This window comes from Sorghum bicolor, chromosome 3 (assembly GCF_000003195.3).
Source record: "Sorghum bicolor cultivar BTx623 chromosome 3, Sorghum_bicolor_NCBIv3, whole genome shotgun sequence".
Classification (NCBI taxonomy): Eukaryota; Viridiplantae; Streptophyta; class Magnoliopsida; order Poales; family Poaceae; genus Sorghum; species Sorghum bicolor.
The window spans coordinates 611,619-631,166 of NC_012872.2; the positions used below are offsets into that span (position 1 = coordinate 611,619).

General features: G+C 43.6%; 4 protein-coding genes and 1 long non-coding RNA gene across 13 annotated transcripts; 2 read left to right on the forward strand and 3 right to left on the reverse strand.

Moving 5' to 3' along the window:
* On the forward strand, positions 1,262 to 3,871 carry LOC8077565. Of its 2 annotated transcripts, none has more exons than XR_002450742.1 (6): positions 1,262 to 1,503; positions 1,613 to 1,791; positions 1,998 to 2,053; positions 2,171 to 2,270; positions 2,392 to 2,906; positions 3,273 to 3,871. It is a non-coding gene; the product is annotated as an uncharacterized LOC8077565 (long non-coding RNA). The 2 variants fall into 2 exon arrangements; XR_002450741.1 differs by having other exon boundaries at positions 1,271 to 1,503; positions 1,633 to 1,791.
* LOC8077566 (protein FAR1-RELATED SEQUENCE 11) lies at positions 4,096 to 7,843 on the reverse strand. The gene is made up of 6 exons (XM_021455251.1): positions 7,584 to 7,843; positions 7,220 to 7,481; positions 6,014 to 6,701; positions 5,459 to 5,916; positions 5,072 to 5,350; positions 4,096 to 4,948 (listed from the first exon to the last, which is right to left on the reverse strand). The coding sequence occupies exons 1-6, from the start codon at positions 7,784 to 7,786 to the stop codon at positions 4,427 to 4,429; spliced, it is 2,412 nt and encodes an 803-aa protein (XP_021310926.1). The 5' UTR covers positions 7,787 to 7,843; the 3' UTR covers positions 4,096 to 4,426.
* On the forward strand, positions 8,465 to 9,657 carry LOC110434165. 2 transcript variants are annotated; one of them, XM_021457951.1, is made up of 2 exons: positions 8,465 to 8,817; positions 9,282 to 9,657. In XM_021457951.1, exons 1-2 carry the CDS (start codon positions 8,536 to 8,538, stop codon positions 9,357 to 9,359), a joined length of 360 nt encoding a protein of 119 aa, XP_021313626.1. In that variant the 5' UTR covers positions 8,465 to 8,535; the 3' UTR covers positions 9,360 to 9,657. The 2 variants fall into 2 exon arrangements, with proteins under 2 accessions (XP_021313626.1, XP_021313627.1); XM_021457952.1 differs by having other exon boundaries at positions 9,285 to 9,657.
* LOC8078102 (aquaporin TIP4-4) lies at positions 10,753 to 11,775 on the reverse strand. Its single transcript, XM_002457026.2, has 2 exons — positions 11,542 to 11,775; positions 10,753 to 11,453 (listed from the first exon to the last, which is right to left on the reverse strand). Exons 1-2 carry the CDS (start codon positions 11,666 to 11,668, stop codon positions 10,822 to 10,824), a joined length of 759 nt encoding a protein of 252 aa, XP_002457071.1. The 5' UTR covers positions 11,669 to 11,775; the 3' UTR covers positions 10,753 to 10,821.
* On the reverse strand, positions 13,627 to 18,907 carry LOC8078103 (activating signal cointegrator 1 complex subunit 1). Of its 7 annotated transcripts, XM_021457451.1 has the most exons (15): positions 18,617 to 18,907; positions 18,454 to 18,520; positions 17,885 to 18,023; positions 17,292 to 17,548; positions 17,111 to 17,148; positions 16,926 to 17,005; positions 16,768 to 16,835; positions 15,991 to 16,129; positions 15,720 to 15,725; positions 15,416 to 15,528; positions 15,264 to 15,329; positions 14,884 to 14,974; positions 14,630 to 14,694; positions 14,293 to 14,330; positions 13,627 to 14,204 (listed from the first exon to the last, which is right to left on the reverse strand). In XM_021457451.1, exons 1-15 carry the CDS (start codon positions 18,718 to 18,720, stop codon positions 14,015 to 14,017), a joined length of 1,461 nt encoding a protein of 486 aa, XP_021313126.1. In that variant the 5' UTR covers positions 18,721 to 18,907; the 3' UTR covers positions 13,627 to 14,014. The 7 variants fall into 7 exon arrangements, 6 of the variants coding, with proteins under 6 accessions (XP_021313126.1, XP_021313125.1, XP_021313123.1 ...); XM_021457450.1 differs by lacking the exon at positions 15,720 to 15,725 and having other exon boundaries at positions 15,862 to 16,129; positions 18,692 to 18,907; XM_021457448.1 differs by lacking the exon at positions 15,720 to 15,725 and having other exon boundaries at positions 13,627 to 14,201; positions 15,862 to 16,129.

The following is a 19,548-nucleotide window of genomic DNA, read 5'->3' on the forward strand; positions in this document are numbered from 1 at the left end:
CGTAAGCAAAGAGAGTCATTGCGCAGCAGGCAAGCGTCCGAGCAGCGAGCGTGCGCAGCAGCAGTGAGCCACGCCGGAGCAGGCAAGCGCCCGAGTAGCGAGCGCGCGCGGCAGCAGCAAACCACGGTGGAGCAACAAACGTGCGGCAGCAGCAAGCCGCGGCGGAGCAAGGGCCCGAGCAGTGAGCGGCAGCAGCGGGCCATGCCGGAGCAGCAAGCGCGCGGCGGCAGCGAGCTATGCCGGAGCAGAAAGCACCTGAGGAGCGAGCGTGTGGGTAGCAGCAAGCACGCAAGGGGAAGCTCGTCAGGCGACGGTGGCGCACAGGATCTAGAAGCAAGAGGATAGAAACGAGTAGAGTCTTCCCAACGGAATTTTACTGGTTTCTTCGTGTCTTGATTCCAGTGAAGACGTCGTGTCGTATAGAAGAAACCGTTTCATCAAAATCTCTTCTCTTTCTTCATTAATTCAATTGCCACGTCAGCATTTTGCTTAGTTGGCAGTATAATAAATAGAGATAGAAACTATCATTAATATTCCATTGGGACTGCCCTTAGCATAGCAGGCTCAAGTATCCTGTGGAGGCCCCACTGAGTTTCTTTATCGTTTCCTCATAACCCAAATGTCATCTAGTAGCAGTCAAATATGTTTTCTCAAATTCCACAAGCAAACAACCTAGCTAGAGGGGCTGCACAGAAGGAGAGGATACTACCGGTTGCAGATGTTCTGTGTAACATTTGAACATCACCACTGGTTGGTTCAGTCAAGAGTTCTTCTCCATCTCCAGTAAAAACATAATCTCAGGTGCTTTATTTTGCTCTCTTTAATGCAAATAGCAACTGATGGACCAAGCCAATGTCAGAGCATATCACTGAATTGTGTCAATTTGATAACATAGCTCAGGGTGACAACAGAGATTGAGATCACCCAATGCCCCTGAATAGAGTGTGGCAAAAATAATAATGCTTCTGGATTCTAACGACTGAACATATATCCATTTGAAAGCATATCACTGAGTGCAAAGAGAAATATTGGTAACACTATACTAAAAAGACAAATATGTCCATCTGTAAAAGAAAAATCTCACAGAAATCAAGTAGAGACGCGGACATGGTACCCCAGTGGGCCGGTACCCATGCTGTTGTGGTTCGTCGATGTCTGCTTTGAGATTCGCAACGGCTGTTAATGAGAAACAGGCGAATCAGATAGTTAGCGGTGCAGCGAGGTAATTAGGAGGTGAGGAGGGAAGCAGCGGTGTGCACGTAGCAGGTACTGGAGCGACACTGTTGCCTCGGATACCTTTGGGTCACATCAGTAACACTGTTCCTGACGGGTAGACATTTTTTTCCTCTGTTCTAGAGGTTTCTCGCGTGTACTCTACCCCACTGCATTGATGCAGCTGCCGCACGCGTAGAACCCCGCTGCCCGCAGGGTGAGGTGCCTGGCGCAGGTTCTTCGGTTCTTCCGTTGTTGGTTGGAGGGCATTGGCGTCGATCCAGGCAGGAGGTGAGTAATCAACAAGTATTATCTTCAGTATTCGTCGTCGTCGATTAGATTTAGTTTGCCTTGTGTGACCATTCAAACGGAATAAAAATAACTGCGGTTGCTCATTCAGACGGATTTCCATTTTTCTAGTTGCGAATCGGTCTCAGCTTCAACGGCTCCTCCAGCGAGGGTGGTAGAATGGAGCAGGTGCAGCTGCCATAAAAGCCCGTGGGCAAAGAGCCGGGTCAAGGGCAGTCGGAACTTGCCACGCAGGGGCGTCGAACCACCGGTTCAAGGCAACATCACAAGGTAACTGAAGATTCATTCTTCACCGACCCGAATCAGTTTTAGTTCTGCTGATTTGGGTTTAGCTTGCATAGGAACTATGCTTGTTCAAGCAAAAACTCAGTACTAGAGATTTTACTCAAGCTGCAACCAAAACTCCCCAATTATTATTTAAATGTTTTAGGTTGCCATATTAATTTGTTGCATTTTGTGTCTGCTCTTTGCATAAGTGGTGATGACAGATTCCCAATGCAGCCTGAAGGTTCATCATTCGACTCAGAAAATGGTGATGATAGTATTCCAATGCAGTCTTTTGATACTGATAAGTGTCCCTATGTTGAGTCTGATTAGTAGAAGAAATCAAGATTGCACTATTGACTCATATTAGCAATATTGTATCCAGAACTACTGATGATAACAAGTACAGTGCAACTCAGGGTGCACATCTGAATCTGAATGAAGTGTGCAGAAAAAGGCTTGTGTTTTGGTCAATAAAATTCCAGGTATGTTCTGAACATTAACGCTGTACTTTATCTCCTGTTATGCTTGCTTAGATGACATTAGAATTTTGTTAGACAATGTTATTCATGGCTTGAGCTTCCTTTTCATAAATACCTTCTCTAGCTATTGTTGACACACTGGTTGCAAAGACCCGGGCATGGGAACAAGAACATGGCATATGGCATTGACCTATGACGTCGTTCCTCTTCTTGCAATGCTGGATGAATACAAAACTCCAAGGCAAGAGAAGGAAGAAGAGAAGTGACAATGACGGTATTCTCAGTGTGCAAGCCAGCTGCTTCCTGTGACTGGTTCAGGAGCCACTATCTAACCACTTCACCTTTCATCAAGAACAGAAAAAAGATGAATGATCACAGCTGGCTACTGAACAGGAAAAATTGTTTGGGTCAAAGTCGAGCCCTGCCCTGTCCTTGAGGAAGGTGGTTGGCGCTCGGACCAATGGTGGCGGTGATGCAGCCAATGGCACGCCAGTTTCTTGGTTGTCGGCCCTCCAGAGCCGTGGCGGCAGGACCGTGAGCCAGGATGGGAGGAGGGATGCTAGCAGACCAGTGGCCCCCGTGAACTACGCTGCCGTCGCCAAGGAGGATGTGCCTCGCAGGCGTCGACATACTGCTCAAGTAATGAACTGTGCCCATAATTCATTACTGAAAACTAGAATTTGCCAATAGCCTCTTTTCCTTCTCCATTTCTGAATCCTAAGAGTTTGCCATTTCAACCTCAAACGAAAGGTGCAATAGTCCGTATCATCATTGTTATTCTTTCCACGATGAGCCTGTCATCTAAAAGGATAAGTTCTGACATATTATTATATGCATGACTCTTATGTACCTTGTTTCTCAATTCAGTTAACTTGATCGATTTACACTATGTTTTCACAAAGTTAAACCTTGTTGCCACTGATTTGGGCCATGAACTCCATGTTGATCTGTGGACTCAATCTGTTGGTAACGCAAAGCTTATACATTGCTCTCATGACTCGACAGGTCAATCTGTATTATGAACTTGCGTTGGGCGCATTGAAGAAGGTGCAGCATCCGTGCATTTACAAGCTATCAACAAAGGAGCATGAAACGACAATGAGGGGGTTTTTGAGTGATAGATTTATGCCAGAACAATTTTCATGCGCCCATGGTCCACTGATTTACTAGAACCTATGCAATGTTGGCACCAATGAGTCAAGACAAGGACTATCAAGTGGAACAAGTGTAGTGGAATCAGGCTCCCTTCAGTCGAGGTGCACTGTTAAGACAGTGTATGAGATTGTATCATGATTTGATTCAAGGAAGAAAGAACTGGTTGAAACAACAGGATTTGGTGGACTTCTGAAGTTTCCACACCTTAAAAATACAAACAGGCGATTCTAAATATTTATTTTTGTTTGTGTATTTAATTAGTGAAAAATAACATGATTGTTAAAAATAGTATAGATTCTTAAAATACCCAACATTTTATTTATGAAAATGTCAAGCTGCTGGTCCTCTGTTCATAGCGGGGCAGAAATAAAACATATTTACTGTAGTGAAGTGATTGTATGAGGATGTGACTTTTGTTAAATGAATGAGATTTTGGTTAGTTCTTTGAATGAGCCTGTATTCAGCTTGGCCTGTGACTGAGGTGTTCTATTAATGATGCTAAGTGTCTAGTCGTTGTGGCATTGGAAATTATTGAGCCCCGATGGGCTCCTGCAGATGTGAAGGTGTGGTGGTCTAATTTTGTGTGCTTAGTCCATATACATAAAGATACATATCGGATATATTTAACTCCCAGTGTATGTGTGGTTGCCCGATTTGTTTACAAGGACAAACAAGAATGCATCTGAGAGACCTCTTGTGAGGAAAAAAAACAGCACAGCTGTGGCAGCACACAGACATGGAGTCTCTCTTCGAGATAAATAAATAAATAAATATAAATGAACTCATGTTTTCCTAAACAGAGTATGTAGCAAAATGCAAATATAAATGAAAAGTTAATCAAAGCACAGGTTCAGATCCATAATAACATACTGATATTTACATCGACGAAGTTCAGATCGAAGGGAAGAAAGTAGGTACTGCGTCCGTGATACACCTAATGGAATCAAAATATAACAAAAGTGTGGAAACTGCTGAAGATCAAAGTAGCTGGAACCGACAGGTGTCTACTCGAATGCCATGACATCAACAATACGGCGTGTCTTCGCTTCCCTTGGGTTCTCTTCATCGGTGCTGGCACAACGCGCCCGCTTCTGCTGATCCTTCCATGATTTCAACGTGGAGTGAGGAGGTCTTCCAGTGTTAATAGGCCTATCTGGGCAACGAATTGTAGAGCTAGATTTCGGCATTGGCACACTAGGTGGTGCAACTGACTGCTTATAATTTGTGTTATTATCAGTTATGGGTGACTGTAAGGTAGCAGTAGAACTGCTGGTTGTGCGCACCACCAAGGAATCCACTACTGACATTGCTTGTGTGAATGCTTCATCACTTATGTCGTCGGGTCCATAAGCCACCTGAAGAATGCAATTTAGTAGAGCCCTTTTCTTCAACACATTAACAGATGCACCAGAAATATCGGGTCTTCTAGTTGCAGATATAGATGTCTCAGGTTCAGGATCATTCTTCAGCCACCTAGGCATGATATTTCCGCTGGGTACCTCCTTAACATCGAGGTGTACTAGTACCTGAATAAAGGAATGGAAAAGAAGAATTTAATAGCTGTTGAAAAGGTAAGCAAACATAACTGAGCCACATGTGATCAGTTAAAATGACAATGAATAACCATAGCCGAGGCACTTTAATTGTACCTTTAACGAATGCCGACAAAGCATTCCCATGTGCTCATACAGACCACACTGACAATAAACGTTGTCACCACCATCATAGCGGACCTTATAACACACTTGATCTGGATTGCCATCAGTGTATGAATGAGCAACTTCAAAATTGCCATCATTGTCCTTGCTTTTGATGACGTATCCGCCTGATGAATATAGCTCATTGTAGAACTTATCATACATCCTCCTGGTGTATATAGACTCAGCATGTCGCTCAATGGGCACGCCGACACGACGCTTCCTACGCATCTGCAAATTTAATAATTGTAATTAAGATAGAAATACAAAGTGCTTTGATTAAATAAGTAAATGTGAGGGAGTGGTAAATCTGCAAAATAAGAGTATATGGGATTGGACCTGTTTTGTGAGATGCACTTCCTTTCCTTCTTGATCATTTCGGTCCATTTGAAATTCATTAAACTTTCGTACAAACATATGCATCGGTGCAGATCTCTGAATAAATTGCTTTAGCATATGATTGGCACTCTCACTTCGTTGGGTACTAGTCATGCCAGCACAGAAAATATCCATAAAGTAGGGCTTCGCCCACTTTGACCTGTACTTATACAATCTTTGCAGGAATTGGTTATTTTCAAGATTGTACTTCCGGATTAGCTGCCTCCACTTCCTTTCAAACCTATTGACCATTGTTTCTTCGGTGACAAGTTTATTGAACTCTTTCTTAAAATTGCTATGCTTGCTGTACGGCGGCCCAACTTTTTGCTTGGTTTTCCTAAGAACATGCCACCGACACCACCGGTGTCTGGTGTTCTTCAAGGTGGACTTTATAGCGGAAGCCATAGCTTGGCATTGATCTGAAATGATGACATTATATAAAATGCAATGCAACTCATTAGTGAATGTTTGTACACAGAGGGAACACTATGATGATTGCTGATATAAGAGCATAACCTGTGAGAATTGTCGTCGGGGCCTTACCACCCATTATCTCTACAAAATTGTTGAAACACCACTCAAAGTCTTCAATCCTCTCAGAAGTCAATAAAACCCCGCCAAAAACAATGGATTGAAAGTGGTTATTAACTCCAACAAATAGACCAAACGGCAAGTTGTACAGATTTGTACGATATGTTGTATCAAACGTCACCACATCACCGAACTTGGCATAGTCAGACCTATTCTTGCCAGTGCACCACAACAAGGATGTAATCTTGCCATCATCATCAACAGCAAAAGTTATGTCCATACCAACATCGGAGCGCTTCATCTCTTGAAGCAACTTCACAGTCTTCCCTATGTCATCCTTTATATTTTCCTGCGCTAATCTAGCACACAAAGATCTCACAGCCTCCCTTCTGATTGGCTGGACTGCTTGACAGCCATGGACACCTAGTATGCTGCAAACCCGGCCTATAGGTATATTATTCTCACGGAGCTTTTGAACAAAATCCTTGGTCATTGGATCAATCTCGCTATGAGAAGGCCATTGTTTGTTCTCCCCGTATGTGGCAGACAGGGGATGGTTATGCTTGGTCTCAACACGGCTAATGACCCATCCATGATCACTGCTGCGATGAAGCCTGATCATAGCTTTGCATCCAGTCCTACAGGATGAAGCATTGATGTTGGTAGGAAGTCCCTGCATTTACGTTGAACATATTTTAGTGCACACATAACAAGCAGTAACGACTAAAATGGATAGCAAAAGAAAAGGCTGACACTTTTCCAGGCAAGTTCTGTCAACATAAACAAATATTGTGTAGTTCTTGAAGGTCACAAGATAAATCTCAGTGTGCGAAAACATAGTGTACAATTAACAATCTTTCAGTGTGCGAAAACACAGTGTACAATTAACAAGTTAGCTGAATTGTATCAAGCAAAGTATATAAGGGCCATGCATATATACCAGAAACTTATCCTTGCAGGTCGAGCTTTAAATGGCAGAGTCTCATAATTTATAAATGGAAGAGGAAAAGGAGGCACTGAATCAGATTTCAGTTTTCAGAAATGAATTATAGGCAAACTACATTACTTGAGCAGTATATCAATATCGCATATTTATCATATCAGGAGTGTAAATCTGTAGAGTGGGGCAATCATTCAACGATCTATGTAATATGAGGGCAAGTAGACAACGAGGTTTATTTTTCAGAGTACCTCACAAGAACAGACAAGGTCTTGCCTTGTCATGTAGTTATTTTCGTTGGTTCTATTTCTTCCTTTTCTGATGCCAAAACCAATTTCCCATGAATATAAATTGTAGAAATCCTTAGCTTCTTTGGCTGAGTTGAACTCCATTCCAACAGCAGGCAAGAAAACAGGTTCACCGAGTCGATTGATATAGGACTTCATTGCCTGCGTAACAGGATTTTCCTCCAAAGGAGCAATCCTTGCTTCAGGGCCATGCTTCCCTCGTTTCCTGAAACAAGGAACGAATCATAGGGGGGAAGCAGAGTGAATGGGATCAAACTAGCAAGGTGCAATCAGAATAACAGATAAGGCTTGTGTGTAATATAGTTACCTCCTAAGAGGAATCGGACCAGTAGAGACAGGATTGGAGTGAATAAACGAAGGCCGATCTGCACAGATCTCATTACCTGAAGGTAATGGACCCTGAGACATTGGGTTAGGTACCTGATTAGCCATCGATTGAGTGAATTGTGAGCTGCAGAGCGTGGACGAATCAGCAGCAGTCTGCTTGCATGATTGATCCCCTGCAGTCATGGCGGAAGTCACAGAGGTGGCCTTGCCGCAATCTACTCACACACGGTCATCTCCATCGACGAGCTGATGCCGGCGAAGGAAAACCCTAGTGGAAATGGATGGCCCGCGTGACCAATCGTACATAAGAAGCTTCAAAGAAGCACCTCTTTCGAGCGGCAACTGAGTCTGACAAATCCAAATTTCGAAAGGGGCACCCGAGCCCGCCACCCAATTCAGTTGGACATGCCAAGTCATCAAGGATTAATGAGTTAAATAATGATTTGAAGAGTTCGCGTCGGGCATCCACGGACTCGTTATTTTAATCGTCACCGTCGAAGCATGTGGGTACTAGCCCATGGGGGGTAATGTGTTATTTGCGTTTGCAAGAGCCACGACAAATTAATGCCAGCCTTCTAGCTAGGTTTCAACTTGCACATCCAGACCATCCCGAATTAATCTGAGCACTTCCTCAAAACAAATGAAAGGGATAGAAGTTTTGATTAAAACTTTGTGAGTTGTGACGAACAGACTGGAAGTTCTCCATGGACATGGCCTTGCAGGTGTTGGGACCTTGGTTGCCATGCCATGTTGCTTGGAGGTGGAGCGAGTAGAGATGTAAACCTCCATGTTGACCGGACGCAGTCGGCAGTCTGGAGGGGTGGGCGACAGACGTCAAACGAAAAAAAAAAGTGACTTTAATGGGCTCCTTCGATCCATCAAAGCGCTTTGGGTCAGTGGTTGGTTTAGAACACCTCGAACCCTAGGGTCGAATGGTTCGTCTGTGCGGCGGCGAGCCAGCACCCATGCTGTTCGATCCGCCCCTTCCCATCCGTACGCCACTGGTGGTGGCGGCGGCGGCGTCTCAACCACGTCCGCTGCTCCCACCTGCCCTCAACATCCTGCTCCTATCCGCGACTTCCGCTACTCCTAGCCATGACGTCCACTGCTCCCGCTCGCCGGTGCCATCCGCACAAGCAGCCAAGAAGAAGGCCGCCGTGGACTCGGGCACAGGACGACCGGTGGCATCCGCTGCTCTCCTTCCTCCTCCCAAGGTACCATCAGCGGCTCCACCTGGCGTCCGTTCCATGCCGTCGGTGGCAGCAGTGGGAGCTCAGTGCAGAGTTCTTGACCGCGACATTGTCATGGACTTGTTCTTCAATTTGATACATGGCTCCCTGAAGGATTGAATACTTTTTTTAGCTATCACTAGTTAAGTTGATGGTTGTTATCCATTTACAGCAAGCATTAAGGCAGCTGTAAGTTCACGTGATAATTTGCTTTATGGTTTGCACAAAAAAAAAGAACAATCTACTTTATACTGATTTGGATTACTGGACCTCTACTTATGGGCTGCTTTAATATCAAATATTTCATGTTTGTGTCATGTTGTTTTTGCCACCAATTCATAGCTGTAAAATGACAAGTTTATTTAGATCCATAATTTCTGTTGTATTTCTAGAACTACAATGTTGCAAAGTGCCTCTTTGTTTCTAAAAATCTGCTATTTCTCGCTCAGAAGGAATGGAGGGAGAAGAGGGAGGACTTCAAGAAAAAGGTGTGGCGCATTGTGCGGAAATCGCAGGAAATGTTCTGAAGATTTTGCTGCCAATCTCAAACTGCTCATCTGACACAAGCGTCTTGTGTATTTTTCTATTTAGAGCCTGTCCATTCGTGATAGTTGTCCATTTTCTTTTGCTGGTAATATATGTGTTGTGAGTAGTATTTAACAGGTCTGACCCCGGTCAATGAAACATGGAGCACTGCTCTGCTGCTTCTCTCTCAGCGATTTGCTTGTTGCAATCCCATGCTGTGTGGTGTGTCCTGTCATGCTCATGCCTGCCTGCCATTCACAACTCATGTTTTCTAATGAGTAGCAACTGTGTGTTTTTCTAGGACGCTAATTTCAGTACCACTGTTGTTGCATACTAGCTCCTGCTTGTGTGACAACTGAGACCGGTGAATTATGAGCACCTCTGCTAGCGATGCCTAGCTTAATTGGGTGTAAAATTATTACATTACAGGGCAATATCTGTTTCTGCTCCTCTAAGGAGGCGCTATCTCTTGGTCTGACATTTGGTGCCAGAAAAGCAAAGGCAAACAGAGCTGCTGCTTCCCTTGGTCAACAGGCTGTGCTGGTCCATGAAAATCTTCTTCCAGCAAAAGGGTCGAACCACACGATCCAATGGAGCTCCTAATCTAATCTATTCCAGCAAAAGGGTCAAGCGGTGCTCCTTGTATCCTTGCATGGGTCGGTGGATAGTTCCAGGTTCGCTCCATGGAGCAACCACCCCCATCATTCCTAGCGGCGATCCTATTTTTTTCTTACGTTGATTTTGCCCTCTCCTAGGTTTATCTCGTAAATTTTTTTTCTTTTTGCTCTAATTTTTGTCGGCCTGAGGTATCGAACCTTGGAGCTGAGGTGTCGAACTTGTGAGAAAGGTCACAGTTATGAGGGTGAGGTGCGGGTGTTGTCTCTCGGTGCTTGGATTTGACGTAGTTCTTTCGTGAGCCATTGATTTTGATGGAGGTAAATTTTTATGGACAATTTTCTGGATACACATTGGTTAGACTACCCAGCGGAAGATGTTTTGATTAGTGGATCTAAAATAATTCAAAGTGATCAATAATAGTAGAAATTTGGTTAAAATTTTAAAAGTTTAAATTAGGACAAGTCTAAAAGTTGCAACTTTTATAGACAGATTGGAGTATTTAAGTGGCTTACGACCTCACCATGGCTTCATTCGATATTGGGAATCGAAACTAAAACATTAAATGACAATGCTGACAACACGTGAAGGGTCATGCTATTAACGAGTACCGTCGCTTTCCCAATCGGGTATTGTAGTGCTACGTGATGCCGTGAATGTTTTGCCAGAGATTTGTAGATGTAGCTCCGTACCCCATCATGCCCGTCGCATGACACGATGGGTTGTCACATCGACTTTGCTAACATTAATTAATTAAATTAAATAAAGACTCAAAATACATGAGTTTTCAATTCAAATTATTCATTCAGGGAACCAACAACATATATTTTTTTGCCTACTAGAACTAGACTAGAAGTGGTCATCCCTAGGAAGCGGCTCGTGTCCGGCCTGGGCCATGAAGAGGCCATCATAGACCAGCCCAGCGAGCAGCCCACCGATAAGAGGCCCAACCCAGTAGACCCAGTGGTCGGCCCAGACCCCAGCCACGAGCGCGGGGCCGAAGGAGCGCGCGGGGTTCATGGACGCACCGGAGAAGGGCCCGCCGGCGAGCACGTTGGCGCCGACCACCAGCCCCACCAGGAGCGGGCCCATGCTCCCGACGGCGCGGCGCGGGTCGACGACGGTGGCGTAGACGGCGAAGAGCAGCGAGAAGGTGAGCACCACCTCCATGAGCACGCCCCGGAGCGCTCCCACGCCGTCCCCCAGCGCGTGCACGGGCACGCCCCCGCCCCCGCCGGCGGTGAGGAAGGCGAGGAGGAGGCATGCGAGCGCGGAGCCCAGCAGCTGCGCGGCCACGTAGAGCGCGGAGCGGAACAGCGTGATGCGGCCCGTGGCGGCGAGGCCCAGCGTCACGGCTGGGTTGATGTGGCCGCCGGAGACGTGTAGCCCCGCGGACACCATGACGGCCACCACCAGCGTGTGCGCCAGCGCCACCGCCGTCAGTCCCACCACCGTGTCCCCGCCGCCGCCGGCCAGCTTCCCTGCATGCATGATCGATCGCGCTCTCTAGCCTCTTAGACTATATATATAGCTAGAGGGGAGCAAATTAATAATATGCCTGCCTCGTACCTGTTGCCATGGCGGAGCCGACGCCGGCGAAGACGAAGAGGAAGGTGAGGATGAGCTCGGCGAGGACGGCGCGGACACAGCCGGCGTCGGAGACCTCGCGGTGGTGGCCAAGAGCGAACTTTGCCATGGCGGACGCGGGATGGCTTGCTAGCTAGAAGCTAGTGCTGATCCGATCCGATATGGATGGGGAAGTTTGTTTGTTGGATCTTGGCGAGTGAGTGCTGACGGCTGACGACGATGACAGATATATATATATAGTAGGTGGGGAGACGGATCGGAGACAGACGATGCACGATCCATCCGAAAGCGCCTGCGTAGTAAAGCGCGCGAGACTGTTTGTGTTTGGAGTACTACTAATAATTAGCTGAAACTAGCTAACACGCGGTTAGAGCAACTCCAACAGCTTTGCTATTCTTATTATGGAGGCCTTTTAGAACTTCTATAGTAGAAAAATAGGCTCCAACAGATGTGCTATTTGGTTTTGCAAAATAGAAAATTTGCTATCCCTTGATTTTCGTTGGCCATATATAGCCAACCACTGGCACTAGCTATCTGATAGCAAAGCTGTTGTAAATCTCTTCTTTTTTAAGAAGTTATCTATTTTACAAAATGGCTAAACATTAAAATTTGGCTACTAATTTTAGCCAAGCTCTTGGAGATGCTCTTAGTTAACTTATTATTATGGTATGCATGCATGTATATGTATATCTTTCAGCTGTTCTGCCTGATTATATATATATGGCCACTGATTTTTTTATATGTATCATCTTCAAGGTTCAGCATGCACGGGCAGAGAAATCGAAGTAATAATCTCACACACGCAAATATATTTTCTTTTATCATTTTGCACCAATCGAGACCAACTCCATTGAATTGTACAGTACACAGTGCGTGGCAAGGACACAACACACAAAGCTCAGGCTGGCAAAGGTGTTAGTCATTGGCGCGCGATCAACGCATGATGCTGAACAGAAGGATCTATAATTTGGGAGGGAGTAACTATATATATATATATATATATATATGTGGGGAATAATAAAGCATGTAAGTAAATACTATTAGTAGTAGCTATATATAGCTGCTTGCTGTAGTTTGGGTTGTCATCATATCGCCTAAGCAAGCAACATAAAATTGCAGAAAGCGACGCAGCATTGGCAATGGCGGACAGAGGAGCTGAGCTAGCGGTGGAGGTGAAGGGCCTCTTCTCCTTCAACGGCAGCATGATTGGATTCCCTAATCCACCGTCAGGTCTCGTCGAGTCGCCTTCTCGTCTCGTCCCCTAGCTACCTTATATAGCTAGCTTGTCAAAGAAAGGCAGTACCAGCAGTTCCTAGCTACTGACTGGCATCCACTCCGGTCTCCGCTGCCTCCTCCATGTTGTTACCGTCGGTGTCCACAAATCTGGATAATTATTGCATCGTTAATCTCAGCTAGCAGACTAGTAAAAACTAAGGCACGCATTTTAGCTGACGAGTAAAAATATACATCTGGATACATACAACAACATATATGCCGGATCGTCGCCCGTCAGCATGATACATCTGGATTCTGGAATCCACTTTGAGATACTGCAGCCATGACACCGGACAGAAAGGCTCACCTGCTTGTCCTTAGCATCTGGACTCAGAATTTGGGCACACAAAAAAAGCTGCTTTTATTTATTTCTATCGTGCACGCTTTAGTTGACCTCGCCAACCATTGTGTAACACACACACACACACACACACACACACACACACACACACACAGAGTAGGAACTGACTGAAATCATCAAATCATTGATGCAAAAAAGGAGGTCTACAACTACAAGCAGTACCAGGTAGGCCAGTGGTTTCCTCATCTATCGTTATCACCAGTTCACCACTCACCACCAAAGCAGAGCAATCACAGACTGAATATAGGATAGGAGGGTCTAAGAGTGATGTGATGCACACTTCCACATCCACCCAACAAATGATGAATAATAATAAAAAAACAGATGATTGTTTATTCTTTTTGGAATAAACCAAGAGATGAATTAAACCCTTCATGGAAATATGTATATTCTTCCAAGGTAGTAGGACAAAGGAGACAAATTGAGACACATGATGAAAAGTGCAAAGCACTCGAGGAGATAGATAAGAGGTCCTCAGGCCAGCAGCTGAGATAGATCCAGCCTGTGAGTTGACAGCACATGGAATGGGCCATTGAAAAACAATGTCAAACCAACAGTTCAACACGAACTACAGGGAGCCCACTACCATTGCCATCGCTCATATCATACAACACCATCCATCCAACGACAACACATGGCTCATATAGGTGACTCAAGACAGTAGATACACCTGCCCATCGGTGATTCAAAACAATTGATACACCGTAACACCTGCCCTAAGGGCATACCACTGATAACAAAGTTAAACGCCTCATGAACTGCAGTTTTTTTTAATTATTATTATGCAACAACCCTAAAACATGATCACAGCTACAAACCTCACTCTGTGTGCATCTCTGCAGGCAAGGGGATCGACGAGCAGCAATAGTAGTATCCACTTTTGTCAAACTTGAACCTCTGAGAAAGGTGAACCTCATGGATGGGATATTCGCCCCACTCCTCGTTCCCGTATTTCCTGAATATATCCCGGGCATCAAACGAGTCCTTCCATGGGTTCCGTTTATTTCTACTGTCATAACAAGGAAGACACAATATAACCGAACAATACAGCATCACCAAAGGTCCAAAATGCAACAGAAAAGGGTTATAGCTTGCACCTCTTCCTATGCCGCACGTTCATTACGGTTGCGTGCAACTGCAGTGGCAAAAGGGCAACACAATTAAAGCAGAACAACAACAACAAAAAGTTATGTATGCTGTATTCAATTTAACTATGAGTTCGTTATGCAAATACAGACACGAGTGCACGACGCATAGCAGTGTGCTTTGACAGGCAGTGTTGCTACCCTTAAATTTCTATAACTGACAATCTCTTAGGGAAAAAATAAGTTATGTATACTACCACCAGAAATGAGAAGGCTAAAGAACAAAACAAAGGTATTTAACCATTTAACAAAATGAAGGTATTTAACCATTTAATTAGTAATTACACACCTTCAGTTCTCTTGCGTCCCTTTCAAAAACTAGACCTGACTTGACAAAGGCATCAGTTATGACTTCTGATAAAGTGCAAGTTAGTCAAGTGAAACATATGCATAAGATGTTATCGCAACAATAAACCAATATTGATAGCGACCTGTACTGTACAAATAAATACACAGATCACTTCCTAGAAAAAATCCAAAGGATTAACAATAAGTAGACACAGTATTTAACAAATATCACTTCATCAAAATTCAAAAGGATACTACAAGCACGTGCTAGGCGCCCTTCGCCACCAACTTCCAGCACTGGAGCATATACCACCCGAGCCTTAGCTGGAGAACCTTTCATGCATGTCTGAATTTCATTGGAACTTCAAGGGTTACAAAAGATGTGTTTAAACCAATAAAAGTATTTTGAAATTACAGGCAAATATAGTATTGCTTAGACATCAGATTCCCCCTCTGGAAACCAAAAGAGAAATACTGTGGACTGTCGAAAATTGTTCAGAAATGAATATGCTGTTTTTTGGTTCAGATTCTCAACCCAATGTTTTCCTTCCAATTACTAGTCAATAAATAGGCTCTCAGTACTGATAACCCAGATACTCAAGAAAGACATATTTTCAGATCCAAAGGAAACTCACCAGACCTCTAAGCTGTATGGAGATAGGTCGATTTTCCAAAGCTTCATTTACTTTGGTAGATACTGACTGCATCCAAGAAGCAGTGCATTAAGTTCCTTACTGTTACATCGGCTATACATTCCTTAGTAGTTAGCAGTGAATCATCACAATACCTGGAGCACATCCGCGGCCTTAGCTATACGATCCTTGTTCCACAACTTCAACATAAGAACCGTCAGGTGAAATGTTTTCGGTTTGATAAATATTGACTTGTCAATGCCAAAATCTACAGGTGACAAATAAAGAACTCAAAGCCTGAAGGGAACAAGACATTTAAATTTAGATTTTAGAAATTCATAGAACAGAAGTGATATTTCAAATCCTAATCACAAGGAAAACTTTCTAGAGATTTTGTTTGAGATGGTGCTTTGTGGTTTCTTTGGATATTCCCACCAAGCTAGAGAACAAGTTTCAAACATGTTCTTTTTAGGTGAGTCTTAGAGACAAGGAATTTTATATAACTACACCAAAGTTCCATAAGCAAATTGATGGTATTAACTCTAGGAATAACTCCAGCAAGGATTGCAAGGTACTTATACAAACTGCAAAGCTTTCAGACCTGATTGGGAGCCTTTGCTACCCATTTTTGCTTCAGCAGACTCTTCTTCTTGAACTTGCCGCTTGATGGAAACACTTGAGCCATCCACTTGCTTGCGGTCATCATCCATTTCATCAATAGAACCTTCACTTCGGCTCTCATCTTTGTCACTGTCTTCTTCCCCAAGGATTGAACTCTGGAAGTGGTTCAGTTTGTCGACAAGATATGGGTGGAGAGCCAATGGAAGTGATATGAAATGAGAGTAGTCGAGCTGTCGACTTTTAACAGCCTGAAAAACAGGGTAAGGATAGACTAACTATTATGATCCAGTGAATGACAAAATTGGGAAAATGAGAAAACAAGCAGAGGTGATCTGCAGTGAATAAATGTTTTTTAGCTGCAGAATGGCAACAAAGAATTCAAATACCACCAAGAGAAGTATCTTTTGACAACCATGTGCATATAAATGAGCACGAAACTATTATGAATACTCTGTCCCAAAAAGAATGAAATTCTAGGCATGAGTCTAGACAAATGTTTGTCCAAATTCATGCCTAGAATTGCATTCTTTTTGAGACGGAGGGAGTAACAGCTAATGCACACTGGGCAGCAGTTTTCACTTTCTATGCGATGCATTTGATAATCAGCACTAACAATTCTGCAGCACATGTTGTGAGATATGTTGATCTCTCGTGTAATTTTTATATGTTATGGAGGTAGCATAGCATTAAGCTTGTATATTTAATGATGGACGATATAAATAAGAAGAGTTGTCAATCTCACAAAATTTGTATGTAAAAGCAAACATAGGAAACTAATAATTTTCCACATAATAAACGACAGTAAATTAAAATGTAGAATGATTCAGTAAACGATCTAAACATGTGTCAATCATCTATTGGAGAAGTATACATTGGAGATATCTACCTCTTCAAGAACATCTGCAATCATCTGTGATGCTTTTCTAATACTTTCAGCACTTTTACCTTCAAGGACTGAAAAATATTACATAGTTAGCTCTTAAACTAACTTGAAGCTTATCACATCAAGCATGATTTCAAGAAGAAGCATGAGTGTATCTATACCAACAGAAGTCCCCTCTCTTGATGATGGGAAGATAATTTTAACTCCAGTATCCTCTTCAATCTGCTTCTGCGTAGACCCACTACATTCCAAGGAATACAAATTCTGATCAGAGATACAGTCCAAATGTTACCCCAACAAAGAATGGTACACCGTACACATGTGAAACATATCAAGAGATCCCTACCCCTTTCCTTTCACAAAGCGTATCAAAGGAGTATCTACCTGAAACAGAACGACTGAATCTATTAACATTTCTCAAACACTGTAAGTGTAAAGATCACTCACATGTTAAGTGGGTAGAGAAAAAACTAAAAGTGGTTACTGTAAAAAAAATCAGATTACTTAGACGCATGTGAATGGCATACCTCAATAGAGGAGGAATACGTCCCGGAGACATTGGATACAACTAGATCCTTATTGAAGCCAAATACCTCCACATTGTCTTCTATAACTACTTTAGTTGAACTGTATTCCAAACTTAAGTTATATTTTGACGATGAAGCATCGTTGGTGGTAACTTCAACAACATTGGTTGTTCCATCTGATGCCAAACTCTCACTAGAAGCTATGCAATCCTCTATAATTTTCTTGCTTCCAGAATTTGATGTCTCGGTAATGTCATCTGCATTGTGTGTCATTATCAGAAAGTTCAGAAATGGCAGTAGTGCGCCACAGACACTAGAAGGAAAGAAAGAAAGAGAAGAAATTAAAAAAGGGGATGTAAAGGAACAATTTAACACTTAATATAGATGTTGAAAAAAGTTTGTTGGAAAAGGGTAAGTATCTCCATAGCATATAGGTGAAAGATCAGAATTAGGGCAGGCAAGGTTGAAATGTGTGATGTTTTTGGGAATTCTGTTCCAAGGAAAGTTGAATACTTGAATGCATTGTGAATAATGATGATATTGCGTCAAGGTGCAACAAGAATGCAGGATGTGAACAGGGTGCACGCACAAACCTTTCTGGGGAACTGCTTCTGTTGAAACCGGCCTCCATCTCTGCACAGGAGACTTTCTTTTATTGTGTTTTGTCACATTGCTTGATCCTTGTGGCCCTTCCATCACAAATGAGGCCACCTTATTTCGACAAACTGATCCCTGCAATGACCAAGGCACTAATTTAGAGAGACATCACACTGTATGACAGAACTCTGAAGCATAACACGGTGAAAAGGTGAGATGGTGAAGAATTCACTGCAAAGCTAGGATATTTTCAGGCCTGCAAGGTTGCTGAGTAAGTAGGCACTCCTAATTGTGATACTTAAACTGCCATATCCAACAAATACAGGGTCATTCTGACAACAGTGATCGTGAATTGCGAAATTTCCTTTTAAAAAAAGGACCATCTTTGTCACCACGATTCCTATTTCCTAGTGCTTGCATTCCACTGAGATTATCACTGTCTGCTCCGAGTTACTAACAAATCGCTGGGAACTGAAGTGTGGCTGGTACAAATCCGGTACAAAAATGAATAGGTCGAACCGTGTGCGTATTAAGAAGAAAAGAAATTGGGAGCCAAGCAATTAACCTGGTGGAGGTAACGAATTGGCGAACTGGCGGCGCATGGAATCGCAGGCGGAGTGAGCCGACTAGCCCTAACGGAAACAAACAAGGAAAAGGAGGAGTTAACTGATGAGATCCTAACCGGAGGATGCGTTAGTACGAGGAGAAGAACTGGACGAGGAGAGGACTCGTTAGCAGGACTGTAGGAGGATGCGGCGGGTAGGAAGGTAGGCCGTAGGGGAGAGGAGTGAATCGGGACGCACCTTGCGAGGAGTGACCTGCAGACGAACATGGGCGGCCTCGAGCCGTGGAAAGATTTGGCGAGCTCGGTGACCGACAGCCCGGCGGACACGCGGCTGGATCGGGCGCGGCGGCGAGGGGACGTGCTGCTGCTCCGGTTAACTGCTAATAACGGCGATTGTTGTCGTCGATCCTGCAGCGACCGTGGCTGTTTTTTTTTTTTTGGCCGTTTACTTTTTTTTAATGGGTTATGTAATGGTTTAATGCGTTTTTCCTGTAAGCCGTACTTTTTCATTTATTAGTCAACACTTGTTTTATAAGCTCAACGAAGAGTCATACATTTTTAAAATTAGCGAACGGATTCTTTTCTTTAGATGTTTCTTTTCCAACAATTCCTACTGAAATTTGCATTCAAAGAAAATACTGAAATCTGAAGCAGGGGTGGATTTTTGCAAAATTGAGTTTAAAGAGTTGCACGATCAGCCAAAATCTGATAAATGTGTGTTTTCTCTTCATATCAAATGATAGCTAGGGTTTGTATTTTAATTTGACGTTCTTGTCCACTTTGATGCACTTGCCTATTCCGACTGAGCTAATCTTTCTTGAGATGTTGCCTTGCACTCTGATAGCTTTCACTATTATCGGACCTACCACCATTTGCTATAAGGGCTTCTCCAGTGGTCGACTCATCGTGTGACGTGGAGCTGATGAACCGACCCTTCACCGTTGGAGCATACGACTCATTCGCGACTCACTCGAAGAGAGAGAATAAATCGATTCATCTGCGGGAGTCGACTCATATGCATTTAAAAAATGTGAGGCGCTGCTTATCCTTTCCTTATGAGACGAGTGATGCAAAGGAAAGTGTTTTTTTATTTGG

Coding starts and splice junctions, on each gene's coding strand:
- LOC8077566 (XM_021455251.1), bottom strand. CDS start 7,786: ATGACTGCAGGGGATCAATCATGCAAGCAGACTGCTGCTGATTCGTCC. Junction 7,482..7,583: donor GGTCCGATTCCTCTTAGGAG/GTAACTATATTA, acceptor TCCTTGTTTCAG/GAAACGAGGGAAGCATGGCC. Junction 5,917..6,013: donor CCCGACGACAATTCTCACAG/GTTATGCTCTTA, acceptor TCATCATTTCAG/ATCAATGCCAAGCTATGGCT.
- LOC8078103 (XM_021457447.1), bottom strand. CDS start 18,720: ATGTTCGTCTGCAGGTCACTCCTCGCAAGGTGCGTCCCGATTCACTCC. Junction 17,006..17,110: donor CGCTTTGTGAAAGGAAAGGG/GTAGGGATCTCT, acceptor CTTGGAATGTAG/TGGGTCTACGCAGAAGCAGA. Junction 16,836..16,925: donor AAGAGAGGGGACTTCTGTTG/GTATAGATACAC, acceptor AATATTTTTCAG/TCCTTGAAGGTAAAAGTGCT.
- LOC110434165 (XM_021457951.1), top strand. CDS start 8,536: ATGGTTCGTCTGTGCGGCGGCGAGCCAGCACCCATGCTGTTCGATCCG. Junction 8,818..9,281: donor CTCTCCTTCCTCCTCCCAAG/GTACCATCAGCG, acceptor TTTCTCGCTCAG/AAGGAATGGAGGGAGAAGAG.
- LOC8078102 (XM_002457026.2), bottom strand. CDS start 11,668: ATGGCAAAGTTCGCTCTTGGCCACCACCGCGAGGTCTCCGACGCCGGC. Junction 11,454..11,541: donor CGGCTCCGCCATGGCAACAG/GTACGAGGCAGG, acceptor TCATGCATGCAG/GGAAGCTGGCCGGCGGCGGC.